Consider the following 15,558-nt stretch of genomic DNA (forward strand, 5'->3'; position numbering starts at 1 on the left):
TTGATAATTGTAATATGCACGAATTATTCAATAAAAATTCTTTTCAAGTACTATCACAAAATGCATTCGAAGATCTATAAATCTAGAGCAATTGCATGAAAAAGTTGATAGACCTAAGTAGATTTTATGTAAAACCATATATAGACCCTATGTAAATTTATATGAATTTGAACATGTTGCTTGAAAAGATCTATCATTAAATAATACAATAGAATAAAGATGAAAAAAAAATTGCATGAAATTTTATGACTTCAAATAGATTTCAATTAAAAAAATGATTAACCTCGAGATATTGCTTGTAAAGCTCTATGTATATTATAATCTTCGCTAGAGAGGAAAAATAAATAAATTATTGGAGTTAGGAGATATAAAATATTAATACTTTAAAGAAATTTTTATGACCACCACTGCGTTAAGAGGAAAAAAAAAAAAAAATATTGTTGAGGGTTTGTTTCCAATGTTGGATTTTGTTGGTGGTTGTTCAAATTTATATGGAAACTTAATTCAAAGATAATGTGTTTTGGAGGTTTAGTGTTTGAATTCAAATTTAATTTTTTTGATAAAGATAAGGAGCTAAAGATATCATAGAAAATTTAATTTTAAAATTTTAACATCACATTTAAAAAAAAAAAATACAAATCAATTATTTTATTAGCAAACATTTATCTAATAAATGCGAACACTTATCTTGTTGTTTATTTATTATTTTTGATCTTTTTCATCTTAAATCATCGCATAACAAATAGATAATAAGAGTTAGTTAAGACAATCAAAAGTGGAGTAACAAAAGCATACTAAAATTATAATTAATCAAAATGACTAACATTAAATAAAAGAATGCTATTTTTTCATTTTTTTTCAATCAATAAGAGATATTATGTTAATTATCCCACACAATATAATGAATTAAAATCAAATAATTTTTTTCTTTAATTTTATGTTGATTCACTAAACACAAATAGGTTTGAAAATGCATTAAAATTGAACGGACAAACATAATGAATAGAAATATTTAAACTATTCAAAAAAAACCTAACATTTTAAATATGAGATAGCTTACTTTTGCTCAAGCTTTGAATCTGCATAAAAAGATATTTAAAAAAAGAAGAAATTTGTGGTTTAGGTCTCAAAAGAAATGAGATCTTGAAAATTAATTTAATCATAAGTTATTTCAACATGGCAATCAACAACCAAATATAATTGATGATTAAATTTAAAACATAAATCCATATCCAAATAAATTTTGATGATCTCTTTGCTTCCAATATAGCATCTGCACCCAAAATAATTAAACACAAATGGTCAATAAGTGAAAGAGTCACAAATTAATAGTAGCACTTCAAAGATAGAATGAAATCTCAATTAAATGACACATTATTAGTCAAAAAAGAAAGAAATAAAAAAATACAGATTGTAGAAAAAAGAAAAAGAAACAAAAACATAAATAGAATTTATAGCAAAAATAAAATAATAATATTCATTTACATAAACTCCCTTTCCCACAAAGGCAAAAACTCATGTAAGTACACATTTCAAATGTAAAGTTGATACAATTGAAAAAACAAAACAATCACTTGTGACTTGAAATTTAAAGCAAAATTTTTTAGGCACCGTGAAGAAGAGTCGAAAAGGGCACAATATTGATTGTATATATATATTTTTTCTTTTCAATGTCATGTTCATGGTTCCTTTTTCAAGCACTTGTTTTTATATTGAAAAGATTAAACTTAGACAAAAGATATACTTGAAATTATATCATATTTAAAATTCATATGGATAATTAATTGACGATTTTTAAAGATAAATAAAGTTCAACTTGGAGATAAATTTTGAAAAGATTAAGTTGGAATATATGAAAATCTACAACAATCAAGTTCAAATAGAAGATGAACTCCAAGAGATAGGAAGTTCTGAAGAAAGTAAAATTTTAAGTTCAAATTTAAAGATAAAATAATATAAACATGAGAAAATAGAATAAATTAAATAAAATTTCAACTTTGAAATCTTGACATTATCTATAGGTTATGAAATTATTTTATTTTTTAAAAGCAAACGTGAATCAGATAAATGCTAACATTTTATTTAATTTATATATATATATATATATATATATAAAATAAGTGGGAATAAGAGTTGTGAGAGTTGTGAGTTCTTTTTTTTATTATTATTATTTAAATTTATGTGATACGGTGATAAACATGTGGAGTTCTATATACATATGTATATCCACAACTCCAATGAAAGATATTATTTGATTTTTTAAAATATTTTTTTAGATAACACAATTGGGAGAGGAAGTGAGAATACTTGAATAGTGAGAAGAGGGGTAAAGAGATGTGCCACCTATTTATTTTATTTTTCCAAAATTATGAGGATTTAGAATTCAAATTTTGGAGTGTTTTGACCTAACAACTACATTTGGTTATATATATAGTATAGATACTAGTGGGTGGCACACACGATGTGTGTGCAATTTAAATAAGTAGGAATAAAAAAAAATAATAATGAAATTAATATTATAACGTGTACTTAGCTTAAGTGGTATGAGTCCTTGTACTTCAACCCATGGTCATGGGTTCAAGCCTTACCCATCTCTTTATTTAACATTTTTTTAAAAAATAAATAATACTGTCACATGACATGAGGAGAGTAAAGTTTCATGACACGATAATAGGTGTTCACTTTATAATAGTATATATATATATATATATATATATATATAGACGTTCGCAGATATAGAGAACAGAGAGAGAGAGAGAGATGGTGGGACCGCAGAGGCCTCAATTCGTTGTATTCGGATCGTCGATAGTTCAGCTCTGTTTCTCCAATGGCGGTTGGGGTGCCATTCTCGCTGACATTTATGCTCGTAAGGTAACCTCCTCTCTCTCTCTCTCTTTGTTATGTTCGTTTTTGAAGATAACGATGGTTGAAATGTTTGAATCAATTTTGTTTTCGTTTCGGTTTTTCATGTAATCGAAGATCGGTTTGATCCTAATTTTGGCAATTCAGCTAAATTGATGAAATCTTAGATTAATCGCAAATGTACTTTCCCTAATCGACTCCGGACTGTTCAATGCTGTTGTTAGGCTAAATCCATGTTCTTTGTGATTGCAACACTCTCTTTTAATCCTCGCATTCATCTATTTTATAACTTCCATGCATACATCATCATAAACATATGGGAAATTCTAATATACACCCCTTCATATGCACCATAGTTATGTCATTTTCTTCTTTAGATAGGAACAATTTTCTTCATTAAAACACATGAGTTGTTTAGTTGTGTCATGTGTTTAGTTATGATATTTTTTCTTTTTTTTAGTTATGACTTAGAAAATTGAAGTTATGCTGTTTTTCTTTTTAGTTATAAGATGCATAAACATGTATGATGACTGAGATTTAATTCTACCAAAGTTGAGGGTACAATAATAATTCACTTTCTAACTCTCAAAGTCCAACCTTATCATTCTACAATCACTCTAAAAAGACATTATACAAATGAGCCCAATTGCGACTTGATTAAAAATTTGGAGAGTTGACTGAAATAATTAAAAGGTCAGGGGCAAAATGGGACTGGATGTAATGTTGTAGGAAAAATAAATTGTGTATGAAAAAGAACTCAAATTTGTTAAAGAAGAAAAACATAACACTCAAAGGCAAAGGCATATCCAGGATGCTTTCTTTAAGATAGTAATTTCCCCTTTATTATACAAAAAGGTCTCTTGGAAATTATATCTCCAGGATAGAATGCCTTATTTCAGAAAACAATACTAAGGTTGTATTCACCTTAACCTAGGCAATCAAAACCAGAAACAGAGAAGGAAAAAACCAGTATCTATGGGCTATTGAGGAGAGTTCTTTTTATGGAACTCGAACAGGCACCAACAAAGAAGGAACATATCCTTTCTTATAGACATTATCTAAAATTCAAATGTTTAAACTTGTCCAACATCCATAAACCGAATTTCAGTTAGGATTCAAATTTGAAATCTTTAACTGTTTTATTCAAACAGTATAAAAATGTTTGTTATTTCTTTCTTTCTTTCTGTATTATATATATATATATATATATATCTCAAAAGAACTAGAAGCTTCATCTCATAGATATCTTCAAAAGAAGACCCCTAATGGAAACTTGAAGGAATATGGAAAGTCCTTCCTCTATTTATAGTAGAGGAGAGCATACTCATTTGCTCAACATTTTTATGTGGGAAGCAAGCTAAAAATTTGAATTCTAAGTGTATGGAGGGAAAATGAAATATTGAATTCCCTCCAAGTGAAAGTGTAGAGATTCCATTAGATTCTGTAGAAATTTAATGTATAAAGAGAAATAAAGAATTGTATTATTGATTCATGTATTGATGTCTATTACAATGATTCATGATTCCTATATATAGAAGAGGGTGAGTGTGTAGTAGGTAAGGAGTAGGTGAAGTGGAGGTGGTAGTGGTGTAGTGGGTTAGGTTTAGTGGAGTAGGTGAGGTGGTAGTGGTGTAGTGGGTTAGGTTTAGTGGAGTAGGTTTAAGTGGGTGAAGTAGGTGGAGAGTAGGTGGATTTTAATAGCCCCCGCAAACTCAAGGGGGATAGGAACTAACCAACTTGAGTTTGGAGAGAGTAACAAAACAAGAAAATACATAAAAATAAAAGAGGATAAGAGACACTGTATGGTCGTGTCAGACCATTGGTGAAGACACTGGATGGTGGTGTCATAACGTTGTAGAGGACACTGGATGGCAGTGTCAGACCGATGTAGAAGACAGTTTATAGGGTCATGTCGGACCGTTGTAGAAGACAGTTTATGGGGTCATGTCGGACCGTTGCAGAGGACAGTTTATGGGGTCATGTCGGACCGTTGTAGCAGACAATGTTGTGACAGTTGTTGTGACAGTTTACGGAGTCTTGCTGGACCCTTGTAGAAACTAACCGGAATCAATGTCGGGACAGTTTACAGAGTCTTGTCGGACCCTTGTAGAAACTAACCGGAATCTATGTCGGGACAGTTTACAGAGTCTTGTCGGACCCTTGTAGAAACTAACCGGAATCTATGTCGGGATAGTTTACAGAGTCTTGTCGGACCCATAAAGGAGCTAACCGGAATCAATGTCGGGACAGTTTACAGAGTCTTGTCGGACCCTTAAAAAGTCGCACCCTCAAAAGGTGTGCCCAATCTTTCAAAAGGCGTGCCCAATCCATAAAAAGACGTGCCATCAAAAGTTGCGCCCTCAAAAGGCGCGCCCACTTCATCAAAAGTCGTGCCCGACAGAAAGCGTCGAGCCATCAAAAGGTGAGCCGGAGACGCGGCAAGGCACGTGAGCGACAGAGCGGCGTGTCGGCCGCGTCGTCAGTGTCAATATAAACCAATGCAGAGGCGGAGGAAACCAAACCAGACTGAAACCTCTGAACTTGTTATTCTGAAACAATCTGTAAATACTCTGTATCCAACCCTTCTCGGAAACACTCAGCAACCCAAAAAACATGGCCTCTTCTTCCCGTTCAGCTACCCAGAATATGGCCTCTTCATCCCGTGGTCTACTCACTCTCTTTCCCGACCTCAATGAGTCAACAAGAGAGAGAACTGGTGCGGTGGCCAGTGAACCTCAACCAAACACCTCTGTGTTTGCTCCGTTGAACTTTCCGATGCGGTCGGTGGAGCAAAAAATGGCGGTGCAAACTGATATTGAGGCCAATCAGTATACTCTGAAGTCATGTGTGGAAACCATGACTGCGGTCACAAACTTGTCGCACCGGCTGCAGAGCAGGACAAATGAGGTGCAACAGTTAAACTCCCAGCTGGCTCTGCTCCAACGCATGTATAAGGATGCGCGAGCAGAGATAAGTGTGCTAAAGGCAGAAAACAAGGAGCTGAAGCGGAAGGCCACCGTTATGTTCCGATTTGGAGGGCCGCCATATGCTGTAGTGGAGGAGCAGGGAGGAGGCAACTTGCTTGGTGGTCTAGGAAGCATGGAGGCTGGGCAGTCACGGGACAATCAAGAGAAAAGCAAGAAGAAGAGACCCGCAGTAGAGTAGAGAAGAAAAATCCCACTGTGGGTGCGGTTGTTTTGTTTTTTGTTTGTTTGTTTGTTTTTTTTTTTTTTTTTTGTTTTTTTTTTTTGTTTTTTGGATGTAAAATGGTGATCGGGGTGAGTCCCGATATGAATAAAGCAAGTGTGTTTGGCAAACTCGAATGGTAGGTGTGGTAATGCAGAAAAATTAACTGGAATGAAATTTTTTTTTTTTTTTTTTTTTTTTTTTTGATATTGGTATCATGGAGTGGGCGGTGGTACAAAAATATTGTGTAGAAAAAGAGGGAGATGGTGGAAAATTATTGTTTAGACAGAGAGAAGGCATGTGAGGTGTAAAGTGGAGGACAAAATAAAAGAAAAAAAAGGTGAGAAATGTGATGATTTCTGTCCCTTCGCACAAAAACAGTACCACTAAAAGATGTTGTGGCTGCAAAGCCTGAAAAACTCAATGCATCAGTGGTTGATGGCGGAGACAATTGGAGTGTGGGACAGAGACAGCTTCTGTGCTTGGGGAGAGTCATGCTAAAACACAGCAAGATTCTGTTTATGGACGAAGCAACGGCTTCTGTCGACTCCCAGACCGATGTTGTCATTCAGAAAACCATTCGCGAGGACTTTGTGTCGTTTACAATAATCAGCATAGCTCACAGAATACCCACAGTTATGGACTGTGACAAAGTGATGGTTATGGATGCTGGATGGGCAAGGGAATATGAAGCCCCATCTCAGTTGCTCGAGAGGCCTTCGTTATTAGCCCAGCAATACTCAGATTACTATGCATTTAGAGGCCATGAGGTGTACCAAACACCATTCAAGGAGGGGAAGAAAAGAGGGTCTGAGAAGCTTGATCAGAAGCAGGTTGTCCATAGGAAGTCCATTGATGCATTTGGACAGAGGACTTCACAGTATAGAGGTGTCACAAGGCATAGATGGACCGGTAGATATGAAGCCCATCTATGGGACAACAGTTGTAAGAAAGTTGGAAGAGGCAGGAAAGTGAAGGTATGTGTACAAAATTCCAGCAGGCAGCGGAGGCAAGGTTGCCGGCCGGCTGCCCGCCGGTGAGAAAACAAAATACGGGCCTAAATCTTATGGCTCTGATACCATGTAGAAATTTAATGTATAAAGAGAAATAAAGAATTGTATTATTGATTCATGTATTGATGTCTATTACAATGATTCATGATTCCTATATATAGAAGAGGGTGAGTGTGTAGTAGGTAAGGAGTAGGTGAAGTGGAGGTGGTAGTGGTGTAGTGGGTTAGGTTTAGTGGAGTAGGTGAGGTGGTAGTGGTGTAGTGGGTTAGGTTTAGTGGAGTAGGTTTAAGTGGGTGAAGTAGGTGGAGAGTAGGTGGATTTAAATTTTTTTTTAAGATAAATTGATGTATTTTTATTGATTGATATGTATTACAAGATTGTTGTGTATATTGATATATTTATCTGTATATTACAAGTCCTATATATAGAGAGGTTTTGGGAGTAGTAGGTGTAGAGTGAGTGGTGGTAGAAGAAATAAAATAAAATAAAGACATGGAGACTATTATTGTTATTAGTAAATAATATATAACATGTAAAGTTTTAGGCATTTCTGGCATTTCCTATGTTCAATCTCTTGAATAATCACCTATAGTTGTCAATGCTTTATTGTCATTGGTTTTGGGTTGAACTTAACAGAAAATTAAGAAACTTTGAATTTGAGCTGTTGATGCGCCAAAATCATCAAACGGGATCAAATTCTCATGAAACTCGGCACACATGACTACCTAGGCACAAGAGAGTTTTGGGAAAGACAAGACTCAAATGGGGTTCCTGGTTTGGAAGTTAGAGCTGAATTTTGGTTTAGGCACACTTAGTCATGAGAAATTTGAATTCGTTTTAATTGCAATTCTCAAAGACATATTTTCAATTTTGCGAAGTTATTGCAAGTTCAATTAAAGGTGAAAGGTGGCTTTTCTTTGGTTTCCACACCCAAAGCATACAATAAATTTTTTTGTTTCAAGTGTCTACCAAACACTAGTAAATGAAGAAGTATTTTTGTGTGTGTGTGCGCGCGCGTGCAAAATCAACTTATATGAAAAATATTTTCAGATGTAAAATATTTTATGTCAAAACAAATGGAGCCTTTATGTAAATAATTATTGCCTCCTATGGGTATGCCTATTTGGTCCGGATTGTATAGCACTAAAAAAAGTTAATTTGATATTTTATCAGAATGCTTATACCTATAAAATTTTCTATCAAGTCTTTGTTTCTTCCAAGTCTCTTTAGATTGGCATTTAAATTCTTAAATGGTTGATTGCTTGCATGCTGATAGAAAATTATAAAGAACTTATGAACTGTGTTACTAATATGTGGGGGATTGTAAAGTATCTTCAATTTAAGTATCCTTCTAAATTTGGACTTCCTAAACATGGGGTCATAACACGACTTTCTTATTTCTTAAATCTGTTTTAAAAATCAAATAGATTGCAAACATCGACTTAATAATTAATATAGAAAATTTCTTATATTATAGGTGTCCAATTCAAGTAAATTTAATGATCCTATTTGTCACATGTGAAATGCTCCGTATGATGCACCCATGAAACATAAATGCATTATATGCCATCATGTATATTGGATTATGATGCTATATCTAATTTTCATTCTTATGTGATATTATCTTTTCTTATGATATAGGCAGACATATTGTTGCGAGGATACTATGGTTGGAACTCAAGACGTGCTATTCAGGTTCTTGATAAAATTTTTCCAAAGGTATCACTTTTTTTTTTTCTGTGTCAATAAAATCTGCTTTGGAAACATTTTTGCAACCTTACTTTCAAAGAGCCACATATGGGGTGCACGACATTGGTGTTGGTTACTTTTTTTTCTGCTGCTGGAAAATATCACAGGCTCACAAATAATAGTCCCTGAAATGGGTTTACCATGTTGGAATTTAGCCTTAATTAGTTCCTATACATTATGACAGAATAAATTTAATGGCCTTACTATTATTATTGTAGAAGTTTCTTCAGACCACTTACTTTTCCCTGTGAATTTTACACATACAGCAAAAACTGCATTTGATTTGGTAAATGCTTTGAGAGTTAATGTTTGCTATAGCAAACTTGGTAACTTGATTGTGCTCCCAACTTGTACTCAATATATTTTGTATTAAATTGTGAGAATGACTTGCCTCACCTGATATGAGAATTGTGTCATATAGTGTTACGGCTAGCTTACCTTAATTAGGGTTAATATAATTTCCCCATAAACAGCTAGCTCTGATATGGCAAATGTGTTTTGTTGATTGTAGGATGCAGCTACTCAGCCTTCTCTGGTGATCGTTTACTTTGGCGGGAATGATTCAATGGGGCCTCACTCATCTGGTTTAGGTCCTCACGTTCCACTTCCTGAATATATTGAAAACATGAGAAAAATCGCACTTCATCTCAAGGTACCTATTTGCATATACAATGTTTTCTTGTATTTTAGGTGATACTATTGTCCTGTGGGTAGAACCAAAGGAGAATTTGCCATGACTAAGTTGGGGTTTGGGAATTACATTTTTAGCAGCTTTTTTGTTGGCTTTTTTTTAAATTTCAAAAATCCTTACACTTTTAGCTTTTAATTGACTAGACGGGCTTGAAAAACAAAATCCACTAAAAAAAAAACTAAAATTTTTAATTTTTTTTTTTTGTCTTTGGTGAACTTTTGTTTGGATTTGTCAAATTTTTTTGAACTTTTTAGATCCTTCTAAATTGGACGGACTTGAAAAGTAAACTTTGTTACATAAATATAAAAATATTTCATTAAGACAAGAACGTTTAGAAAAAAATGATTTTTTTAGTTGATCCCAAACAGAACCTGAATGGACGGGGTGCACCACCCTTAAAACTATTTTGGCAGGTCCTTTTTCTGATTGAGGATAATTTTCGATGTACAATCTAACCCTATATCTTAATGACAGAGCCTTTCAGACACAACGCGTGTAATTTTCCTTAGTTGTCCACCTGTCAACGAGGCCAAAGTTCAAGAAAACACAAGGTGCTTAAATGCATATCTATCTTGTTTCTTGGTTCTCATTTAAGGATTATCTTCTAATTTAGTTTTACCTTTGGAAACAGTAAAATTTTTAGTGAGCTAGTGCGAACAAATGAATTATGCCGAAGTTATTCAGAAGCTTGTGTAGAGTTGTGCCGGGAGATGGGTGTGAAGGTTGTTGATCTTTGGACTGCAATCCAGCGACGAGATGATTGGTCGACTGCTTGCTTTACGTAAGTGAAGCGCATTTTCTTTTTCTTATATTGTTAAGATCATCAAATTGACCATGCCTATTGCGAGGAATGAGGCAATATAAACTGGTTATTGAGGTTTATAAGCACTCAATCTATGCATCACAGATGGCAAGGGCAAACACAGAGTGGTGCTCAGTCAAAAAAGTCTAAAAGCTAAAAGAAAATGTACTGCAACTTTTCATAGTTCTTATCACACTAGAGATCTAAGGGAAAGTGAAATTATTTGAATGGCTCAAATTGAAAATTTAGAAGATCAGGATTAAGAACTACACCTGTATAGGCAATCTACATGTATGTAACATTGACAGCACACAAAGGCTGAGATCTAGCAATAAATTTACTAAGACCTGCCTCTGAGCTTCTTTCATCTGTAACAGATTAGATGGAAGTTGATTTTTACCCATGCTATGTTCCATTTCATGGTCGATATTGAAAATTTTTCTGAAAAAATTGCTGATGCGGGACTTATACATATACTAGATAAATACATCCAAAATAATGCACCAAGTGTGCTGAAAGAAGCAATGCCTTCAAAACCTTGGGTTATTCCTCAGGCCTCCTGCATAAACAATGTCTAGTTCCGTTGCTGATGGACTTCATGTGGTGATGGTATTTCTCATCACGCGGCGATGGTATTTTCACTTACACAAAAATATATATATATATATATATGGTTTTCGGATTTTATGTTTTTCACATTTCAAAAATCCAAGTAGATGCATTTTTTCCCATTATTGTTTAGTGCTTTAGCTTTGGTTGCGGCTATTTTTATTACTTATTTGTGTATTTTAAAACCTCCTGTTTGAAGTTTCAGTTATGTGATTTTTACTTTTACCCAACTTCTCAAATGTGGTGTTGTCTACACAAGTCTAATAGGCTCATAGAGATCACTATGAGGCTATTAGACTGCATATTTGCTTACTGTTCTCTAACAAATTTGCAGTCTAATAGGTTCTCCGTTCTATCAACAACAACCATGAAACTGCCATAATGCAATTCGTAAACTATGGACTTGTTAAAGCTGCCAAATGAATGAAGTTTAAAATAAGATACATCTTTGTTTTTGGTTATCCATTTAACTTTCTATCCAGGGACGGGGTTCATTTATCTGCAGAGGGGAGCAAGGTAGTGGTTGCCGAGATACTCAAGGTGCTCAAGGAATCAGAATGGGAGCCATGTCTACACTGGAAGTCCATGCCCACTGAATTTGGCGAGGATTCGCCGTACTACCTAGCTGCTAATGATGGAAAAACGACTTTAAATCCATCAGACTGGACCTTTTACAGGGAAATACAATGGGACTAGGCTGCAGAGAAATTTCTTGTTTGCATGCCCCATTCCTTGTGCAGACACCCGTTCAACAGAAGTTTGAATTGTTCAATGCACAGTATGTGCGCAAAGCAAGTTATGCATCAGTGAAGTGTGACTTTGGTATCTCGTGAGTTAATATTCATGTTATGTTATGACAATAAACCAAGTTAATCACCCCGGTTTAGGTGCAAAAATTATATTGTAGTTGAGTCATCTGGTTGAATTATCTGTTTTCTTGCATTCATGTTCTCCTCTGAGTCTTATTATGAAGGGGGCAGTCTGACTAGTTTGAAAGTGTGTACTACTTCCCTTGAGCATATATATATATATGATTTCGTATTGTTTCCAATATATGCTTGGAGTATGCAAAAGTACAAAATGAGGTGTTGTAGCTGTAGGCAACAATCATGAATTATTTGTAGTTTTGCTAGTACTTTTGTTACTTTTACCGGGATTTAAAAAATGCCAGGAAAACTCTTTTTTCTTGTAGTGGTAGACAGAGTCATCCTTGATACTATAATGGCTTTACAACTCAGTCAATATTTTCTTGTTATTACTTGACAAGAATTTTATCATAGTTGAATTGTGAGTTTTAGGATGGGTGAACCTACTTAAGCATAACAAAAATGCAAAGTACCATCTTAATAATCTCATCTTCGATGCAGTAACTGTTAGATCAGCTGCTATGAGTGGAGCGAATTAGTTCTAAAGTAGGACTAAAATAAGAGTTGAATTCTTGAAATTAAAATTTCGTCAATGACTGCTGGACAATGAATTTTCGCTGCACTTTTAGTCTCTCACTCTCTTGTTAGAAGTTAAAGGCAAGAAGTGTAGGTGATTCAAAGTGAAATATGAACATTATTGATATTAACTTTTTCATTAAGGTTAAAATTTATTTATTTATTTATTGTTTGGAAACCCCATCAATGGGTGTACATCTCATGGAACAAATTTATGAGGGTTTTGAATAATAATATATTGATAGTTCTTTGTATTGTTTTATGATCAATGCTAGTTTTTTATTTTTATTTTTATTTTTTATATCACCAGGTACATTATTCTCCTTTACTATTTTCTTAATTGATTGTTTTTATGATGAAAAAGATTGTTGGCTTATAGTTTGTCTGCTGTGTTTCTACTGTAAACTTTTTATTTTCGTGTTTTTAGAAAGAACAAAAAATTTGAAAATTTTGGAAAAGCTTTTTGATTTTTATGTGAAAATAATTTTGAAAGTTCTGAACGATTATTAACGTTTCTTAAAACACATCTGGTTATTTTATGAATAATTCTACTCATACTAATAATCTTATTAAATATCTTATTAAAAATCTTACTAAAATATAAGAGAAATGTGATTGATTGTCAAAAAAACAATAACATTTAACCATCCAATAATGTTTGGACATGTATGAGGGGAATGGAGTAGACTGGCAGTGGTTATGGAAAATAAAAGTTCCCCAAAAACTCAAAAGCTTTCTTTGGCTAGTCATGCATGAAAGGCTACTAACCATATGAGATGAGACTAATTAGGAATATATCTGAGTCTGATATATGCCCCAGATGCCAAATCACCAGAGAAGATATGCATCATCTTCTTAAAAGCTGTCCCAAAGCCAAGGTAATATGGCTGAATCTGAAGAGCTTTGGCTGGTGGCAAAGCAGCAACACTGTACCTTTGCAGGTGTGGATCAAAACAAACCTGGAAAGCAAGGATCAAGTCAACAACACTCAATGGAAACTCAGGAAGCCTTTCAAACTATCCTGAATCCAAACTTTACAGATCCAAAGTTATGTGGTCTTGTTCTATTGTAGGTAAACTTAGATTCACATTGATGGAAGCTCAAAAGGAGATCCAAGGCAATCAGGTTATGGAGAATTGCTCAGAGATGAAGTGGGCACATGAGTGTGGGGCTACCATGGATATTTAGGTATGGTTTGGGAAGAGGGTTTGGAGGCTTTTTTGGCTAAAATAGCTACAAAAAATAAAATAGACTTTTTAGCTCAATAAAACAAAATATCACATCCAACTCATAATCATTACATTATTTTTCTCACAAAAAAGTCAAAAATCCTTCCCAAACCAAGCTTTTTAGTCCCAGGCTAAAATAGCCTAAAAAGTTAAAAAGCAAAAAAGCCAACCCACTTTCCAAACCATGCCTGGCACCTGCACAAGCCTAGAAGCAGAGTTTTGAGACATCTACAGAGGTTTGACCATCATCATGCAAGAAGGAATTTCCAACATTGAGATTGAGATAGATTCTCAGACAGCCATGGAACTTATTCAAGATGGATCTGAAAGGAACTCACCCTACAGAGCACTTACAGAGGATGAACTTGTCAATTTATCTTTTGATAACATTTATAAATTATTTAAATTTTAAATAATTAGTTTTAAAAATATGTTTAAATTCGGTGTGTTTATCTTTTGATTTGATATTAAATTAGTTTTAAGTAAGTTGAGATTGAGTAATTTAAATTTTTTGTTCAATTCTATGATACATATATTTATTCATTGAGCTGAACTTGTCAATTTATAAAGTTTCAAATTATTTTTAAATTTAATTTGTTTACTTAATAAACTAGTCTCAAATAAATTTTTAATAAATCAAATATAGTCAAATTTAAATAATTTGGTTCAATATGTGTATCGTTCCCGTTGAATCATAGGATAGTATATTATTCGAAAGGGTACAAATCTATATCTATATAATAAAATAGATTAATATTTTAAAAATGTCTCATGTTGCATGTTTAAGAGTTAAGATTAAATAGCACTGTCTGATAAAATTAAAGCCGACCAGGACCGACCGAGCTAAAGACAAAGAACTCAAAAAAAGAGAAAGAAAAAAAAAGTTAAAATTAAACAAATGTAGAAGGTGGATTTTCTTCGGTCCATAATTTGGACTAGTGGGTGTGCGGAGTGATTTCCGCACTTTGAAGAAGGGTTGAACTTCGTGGATAAACAGCGTGCTTTGAGAATTGAAGATCTACACAGAATAACAAACAGTGAGGTTGCCCGACTGGAGTTTGGTCGAAAACCCCTCCAATGGTAAAGTTAGGGACTCAGGGAGAGAAAGAAGAGAGAAGAGAGAATACTAAAAGTGTATATGTGTTGAGTGTGTGGATTTTCGGATCCCTCGAGAGTGAATAGTGTTCACCTTTTATAGGAAAAGGTTATTTGTCGTTCAAGTCCTTCTCTCTCCGCCATCTATCCAATGTGTCTTATTCGTGGTCGTCTCCCATTGGAGGAGGACAACCATTCCGCCTGACACTCGGGTGCAGGTCTACATTGTTTGTCTCATTAGCGGACATCTCTCATTGGAGGAGGACGACCACTCCGCCTGTCATTCAGATGCAAGTCTGTCATATATGTACCTTGTCCCTCTGCACCTCCATGTCTCCACGTTCTGTTCATACAGAGGGAGAGGAGCAGAGTTGTTTGTCTTTTGTTGGCCCAAGAAAGATCTTCAGTGAATTGGCCTTCTTTGAGTTGGCCTACTCTAGAATGGTTGTCCAACCAGGAGGTCCAACATGTTGCTTAGCCCACTTCGGAGTGGTTGTTTGTCCATCCAGGAGGTTCACCATGTTACTCAACCTACTTTGGAGTGGTTGGCTGCCCGTCCAGGAGGTCCACCATGTTGCTCGGTCCACTTTGGAGTGACATTCATACGTTAGGCCGAGCTCCTATGATTGTCTTGCTTCGGAGCAAGTGTTGGCCATAGGGCCAAGGTCCAAGCTAGCTCAACCTCAGAGTGAGCATCGCATTGGGCCTAGCACCAAGACTTGATTAATTTTTACCCACTTCATGTTGCTCGGCCTACTTTGGAGTGACATTTGTACGTTGGGCCGAGCTCCTATGGTTGTCTTGCTTCGGAGCAAGTGTTGGCCATGGGGCCAAGGTCCAACCTAGCTCAACCTCAGAGTGAGTATCGCATTGGGCCTAG

General features: G+C 34.8%; 1 protein-coding gene across 1 annotated transcript; it reads left to right on the plus strand.

Moving 5' to 3' along the window:
* Positions 1-2,711: 2,711 nt before the first annotated feature.
* On the plus strand, positions 2,712-11,965 carry LOC114291972 (GDSL esterase/lipase WDL1). Its single transcript, XM_082876620.1, has 6 exons — positions 2,712-2,871; positions 8,703-8,780; positions 9,322-9,462; positions 9,976-10,052; positions 10,133-10,282; positions 11,395-11,965. The coding sequence occupies exons 1-6, from the start codon at positions 2,761-2,763 to the stop codon at positions 11,606-11,608; spliced, it is 771 nt and encodes a 256-aa protein (XP_082732746.1). The 5' UTR covers positions 2,712-2,760; the 3' UTR covers positions 11,609-11,965.
* Positions 11,966-15,558: the final 3,593 nt, after the last annotated feature.

This window comes from Camellia sinensis, chromosome 1, assembly GCF_055761805.1.
Source record: "Camellia sinensis isolate YWXY chromosome 1, ASM5576180v1, whole genome shotgun sequence".
Classification (NCBI taxonomy): Eukaryota; Viridiplantae; Streptophyta; class Magnoliopsida; order Ericales; family Theaceae; genus Camellia; species Camellia sinensis.

What these genes read in the sequence shown, in the direction of transcription:
- LOC114291972 (XM_082876620.1), top strand. Translation starts at nt 2,761, where the DNA reads ATGGTGGGACCGCAGAGGCCTCAATTCGTTGTATTCGGATCGTCGATA. An exon ending in AAATCGCACTTCATCTCAAG is followed by an intron (nt 9,463 to 9,975) that starts GTACCTATTTGC and finishes TCTTAATGACAG; the next exon opens with AGCCTTTCAGACACAACGCG. An exon ending in AAAGTTCAAGAAAACACAAG is followed by an intron (nt 10,053 to 10,132) that starts GTGCTTAAATGC and finishes CTTTGGAAACAG; the next exon opens with TAAAATTTTTAGTGAGCTAG.